The sequence below is a fragment of the Uloborus diversus genome, chromosome 7, assembly GCF_026930045.1.
Source record: "Uloborus diversus isolate 005 chromosome 7, Udiv.v.3.1, whole genome shotgun sequence".
NCBI lineage: Eukaryota > Metazoa > Arthropoda > Arachnida > Araneae > Uloboridae > Uloborus > Uloborus diversus.
In genome coordinates this window covers 29,687,348-29,693,347 of record NC_072737.1, presented here as the reverse complement: position 1 = coordinate 29,693,347, position 6,000 = coordinate 29,687,348, and the positions used below count along the sequence as shown (strand labels likewise).

Below are 6,000 nucleotides of genomic sequence, written 5' to 3'. Positions count from 1 at the left end.
GTGTAGAGTCAGTCGGTGTCAACATTTTTCATGTGTTTTTATTGGAGAGTCTGAAGTTGAGAAATCCTTCTTTTCGAGTGTTTTTTTTATTGGATAAGTTGAAACTTAAGCAATCTGGATTTGCATTTTGCAAGTCTTGTTCCAACGTCACTTAGCTGGTGGCTTAGTGATGCTTCAGGTCTGAGTGGGAAGGTGTGTCTGCTTGTCTTAATCGCTTATGATTTACTTTGGAAAGTGCTGGATTAATGTCATTCGTGCTGATATTGGGGTTGTAATAGATATAAGTTCTGTATGTGGATTTGAGAGATGTAAGCATGTTGGAGAGAAATGAAGATCAACTAAAAATTGATCATCACATTGAAAAATGTGTAGAACAAGGTAAGCGTTTATTATAATTAAAAATATTTCATGTACCATAAAAATATTTGCTTTGAACTTAAAAACAGCATCTGATTGAATAGACATTCCTGTTGTATGAAAAATGTTAAAAGAATTTAAAGATACTTACTTTTTTTTTGTACTCTGCGACATTTTAAACAATCCAAATGACTGAAGTTGTTGAAATCGCTGTGAATAGTTTCATTTTCTCATGAAGGACAAAAATCAGGAATTGTTGAGTCAACAAACTTGTTCTAAAAAGCCATCCTCCTTATATCTATGTTGATCTTGAGGTAGTTTTCGGAAAATACAATGTATATTGTCTGTAGATAAATAAATATATACTTTGCAATTGTTTGAAATTTATGATTTATAAATTATTTGCATCTTACCTATTAAAGCAGCTAGAGGATTTTTTAAGAAGAGAGTTTTTTTTTCTAGAGGAGAGTTTAATAAATATTAATATTTAATAGTTTAAACTGACTGTTTTTAGAATTGTATATTAAGACAGTACTTTGAAAATAATAGTTTTTCTTTGTTAATCAGCTACAATCTTGTGGTTTTTCATTGTTGTTAATGAAATTTCTTTTGCTTTAGTCCTGCTTTAAGATACACAATAAAAAACAAACCTTGGTCTGTCGACTTTTTACAACTTTTTACTTTTACCTGATATATAGCACAACTCTAATGTACTGATTTTTTTTCAAAATGAATGTCATTGTGCAGAATCTAGTCTGATTAGATATAGTGCATCATTTGCTATTCAAAATCTATCTGTAAATCAATAATTTGAATGCATTTAAAAGGTTTCTGGGATGTATTTAGTTAAAGGTCCATTATTTTCACGCATGTGAAATTTTACTTGGCCTCTTGAATGGGCGCTTTTCTTTACATTTAAATATTTTCTTTTTGAATGCAGTCAACCAAATAACAAGAGTTTCAAAAGTATTTCAGTTTCTTAAGTTCGTGAAAGAAAATTTGTGCTGGTTGACAAGTTTATGCCGTTGCTATCAAAATAATTCGGATTGTTGGTTTTTATTTTTACTAAGCAAAAATCAACAATCCGAATTATTTCGAAATTAAAAAAAAAAAAAGGTTAAAGAAATAGTTTTAAGCTTTTTTTGTGCAAAAATATAAGTAGTTTACGCAAGCACATTTAAATAAAACTCCTCCTCATTGACTTTAATGTACACGATTCTTCTTTACATGCAAATTTGAAAAGAAAAATCGCGTTTTTACGTCCTCCTAATTCACTTTCTTAAAGGTCACACTTTGTGGAAAAATTGGCCCTACTCAAATTAATTTGCTTCATTGCCAATTTGCATTTCTTACAAAAGATGCAGGAATAATGAGTTTTTTTTAAAAATTCCCAATTACAAGTTTTCAGACTTATGCTTTGACTCCAATAAAGATTGCTAATCGACCGGGAAACTGAAGTCTTTGCTGTTAAAACGGGATCGCTCCACATTTTAAAAACATCCATGAATAAAAGAAAATGTTTTTAATTTCCATTATTAAAGTTTTGTCCTAAAAATTTGATATGTTAGAAGGTGCTTCGAGACGGAAACAATTTGAATAGCATTTTATGAAAAGTGTCATTAATGAATGTTAATTTTTCCACTTATGTTCCAAATTTAAAAAAAAAAAATCCATTTTTTTAAAAAATTTTTTGAATATATTTCAAATAATATTTGGTTTTATAAAGATAAAAATCCAAATCGAGTGATAAAAATCACTCTAGTTTCAAAATAATACGTTGCAATATTGTTGAGCTTCATCATTTTCTTTCCTAAAATGTAGCTTGTTACAGAGCCTTTTCTGTAACATCTTTACAGAATACTGGCTGGAATTGTCTTGTTGTTTCACGAAATGAAAGAAAGTACTTTTCTTCATGTACTTCAATGAAAAACAAAACAGGCAAAAAGTGGAGCTTACCCCTTCTTGCCCTGAGGGCTTCAGTTGATGAAAAGTTTTTTCACCAAATAAATGGGAGGGAGCGGTTATGAATAGATCTAGACCAGTAGTTTTCACCCTTTTGAGTCCATTGTCCCCTGCTAGAGGTTGACTGACACCTATTGAACGACCCCCTTTTTCTTCACTGAAAAAAAACATAAGTTGGTGCTAGATATCGCATCGGTATTATTAAAAATACAAATGCTTAATTTTAATGTGCAGTGAAATGTTATAAAGCAATTTTATCCAATCATTCTTCAACTAAATACATAAATAAATTAATAGATTGATAAATAAATAAATAAATAAAATAATCAGTAAAAGTACCTTTTGTTACGTTTCTTTTCTTTTTCAGAACAAACTGGTAGATAATTGCAGGAAAATTATTAGCTAAGATCATTGAAGCACTTTTCAGTAAAAGTAATTTTTTCTTCGTGAAATTATTTTCTTTTTTAAATTGCAATCTGGGGAAACTAAAAATACTAGCTCTAAAAAAAGTAAAAAAAAAGAGTAAAAATTTGAAAATTCAAAAACTTGACGATGAAATATGAAATATTTGCTTCAAATTCAACCGAAGTGTTAAGAACAAGCTCCTGAACTTTAACTTGTTTCTTTTTTATCTTTCTGATGCCTTGTGTGAACTCATATACGTTTTCAAGGGGTTATGATATTCTTTGACTTTTTGTTGTTTTTATTATTATACTAGTGGTACCCACACGGCTTTTCCCGCAATAGAATATTAAAAGGTCATGTAGATCGCCTGTATATTTGCAAATAATGAATGATGAATTTTCCCGCCAATATGCTTGTTAGTTTGATCGTCGATGTTATGTTAATTTGCTCGTCCATGTTATGGTAATTTACTCATCCATGTTATAGTAATTCGGTCGGTGCAGAAGAATTAAATCCCCCAATGGTGGTAAAAATTGGAATAGAAAAAGAACAAATAAATAATGGATGATGAAATTCTCTCCAAATTGCTATGTTTATTTGCTCGTCCTCGTTATGATAATTTGCTCGTACACTCTATGATAATTTACTCGACCACGTTATGATAATTTACTCGTCCATGTCATGATAATTTGCTCGATAAAATGTTCTTAAAAGCGCACCGTTCTACGAATAATGGGATGGCAAGTTCAAGCCCCACTGTTCCCACCGCGTTCTTGTTTTTTCTCTACCGTAGAATTTTACAGTGAAATAGGATTTTACAGTGAAACGTTCTGGCAACATGAATCACAATACTCTTTACCATAAAACTTCAGGAAAAAGTTTAACAATGCAGATACTCTCACATTGTTGACTTCAAATCTGCGATCGGTATCTCTCTACAAGTTATTGTTTTTATGCAGTTTACTAACGTAGTCCGTAGGAAGAATTTTGAAAATTTACTCGAGCGGATTAGTTTATCTTTCGGAGTGTTTCTATAGTTTGAAAGGAGAACAAAGATCATTACATGAACTGGTATTTTTGAATGATTATCTTAAAGATTATTCACAAGAAAACCCAGCGCAACGTTTACCTATCCCATCTGTTATTTTACCAATTCTACACTCTGAACTACCTTTTCTACTGAGCAGCACAATGGCGGTTATGTATGGATAGCAGAAAGTATTTCTCTGTGTTATTTTATGAATGTAGAGGCTTTTTTTTTCAACTTGTGAGAAAAAATTTAACTTTACTAAGGTATTCATGCCCTTTAAAAAATCTGTAGCATTTGAAACAAAACATTGCGGATTTGAAATCACCATACCCGAATCAACTAAAATCAAGCAGGAGAATTTGGGGCAAAGTGAAATAGTCAAGATAACTTTTCTTTTTCAAAGCGAAATAATTTTGAAATTTGTTTTAAAAATTAGTTAAAGGAAGAAGAAACAATATATTGAATAATAAAACTTATGTTAAAACATTAGTTTTTAATTTTTGTCTGTAACTTTTTGCGTTGAAAAAAAAGTGGAAACATTTTACCTTTTTTTCATGGGTCAAATAAACCATACAAAAAAAAAATTGTTTTTTAGAATAAACTATTTTCCATTAGATCATTGAAAATATTTATGATCAAATTTTTGGGTAGATAGAAGTTGCGTACATAGACTTCGGTGCAACTCTCCCATAAGATTAATAAGTGCGCCCCCCTCCCATAAGAATTTATTTTTGTTTTAATTTTAACATAGTGTCATTTTTTTAGAGCAAGCGCACGCATACCTCTTGCCTCCCTCCCCACCGCACCGCCGGAGTTGTGGGGTATTATGTACGCTACTGGCAGATAAAATAATGAATGAATAAATGATGAAACAATAATAAATAAATATGTGAAAAAAATAATGAATGAATAAAACAGTGAATGAATAAGAAAATAAGTGAACTAAGGAGTAAATTGGTGTATTATTAAGTGAAGGGATAAATATAAATTAATTAACAAACGAATTCTTCAGTTTTTTAATAAAAGATTGAATAAGTAAATGATTTCCCTTTTCCGCATCCACTTTGCCAAGAACCCATTTTTCCAGTGCAAAAAATTTTAAAATAAAAATAAGTTCAAGATCAAATAAATAAATGCTTCACAGAATATAAGAAGGGCTCAATAATATTTTAAACGTTAATAAATGTTAATAACTTTATCACTTTATAAAACCATAAATAGTTTTTCACCAATATAAAGATATTGCAGTATGAGTATAAATTTGGAAAAAAATTTTTTATTATCATTTGCTTTGAACTTCAGAAATAACTTTTTCCTGACTAGAATAGAATACATATGTTAGTACATAGATAAAATATTGCTCGGTAGGTGGTGCTTAAAACAGAATAAATATTTCATTATACATTGACCCACATTCCCATAGTACTAGTAAAGCGCAACCAAAATTTGTTCCCTATTATAATTTGAAAAATTGTATGCACAGCGAAAATCAAAAATTATGTAAGAAAACATTTATGAACAAAACAAACACACTTCATCTTTTTAATTACTCAGTTTATAAGAATCAGAATTGTCTCAAAATATGCATCGAAAGAAACTCATTTAACGTCCTCATTCGGGAAAAAGCTGCATCTAATTAGGAACACCATAAAAATGTGTCATTGTGAAGCTATTCACTGATAATGAAGTGTGAAGTAATTTAATCTAAGCCTCTTTTTTGTGATAGGAATACTACAAAAACGCAGCAAAAAATAATTTTTAACAGCGAAAACATCTATTCATGAAGCTGTTTTATTCATTTCTTAAGCTTTAATTAATGGTTACCGATATTATGGTTTTGGGGACAGTGCAAAAAACTTGTCTTTGAACAAAAGAATTAATTTTTCTTCTGTTGAAACAGTAACTAAAGGTTTTATTCTATGAAAATATTGAGACGAGGGAAAAGATAAATTAGAGCTTTGTTATTATTGCTATCTTTTTAAAATGTATTGAAATATATATATTAACGATATGTTTAGACGCCATTTCACTTATTTATTCAAGCGTCTCATAGCATAATTATAAAGGCTGATAAACTTATTTTGTTTTTATGTGATATAGTGTGGTGGGAAATGGGTTATAAATACGGTAAAATGACTGAAAGCAGTTTTTTTTGTTAAAGAGTAGAAAATAACGAATGATTTGAAAAAGACACCTACGAGTATGTGAAAAAATCTGCAAGGAATTGTTTGGAATATTTGTAAATG

General features: G+C 29.9%; 1 protein-coding gene across 1 annotated transcript in view; it reads left to right on the top strand.

Annotated features, from left to right (window-relative positions):
- Window positions 1–275: 275 nt before the first annotated feature.
- The window catches only part of LOC129225567 (protein Skeletor, isoforms B/C-like), a 113,507-nt gene continuing 107,782 nt past the window's right edge, over window positions 276–6,000 (top strand). Inside the window, exon 1 of the mRNA XM_054860013.1 lies at window positions 276–378. Coding sequence (XP_054715988.1) covers window positions 315–378 — 64 coding nt within the window. The 5' untranslated portion in view covers window positions 276–314. The remainder of the gene's footprint in view (window positions 379–6,000) is intronic.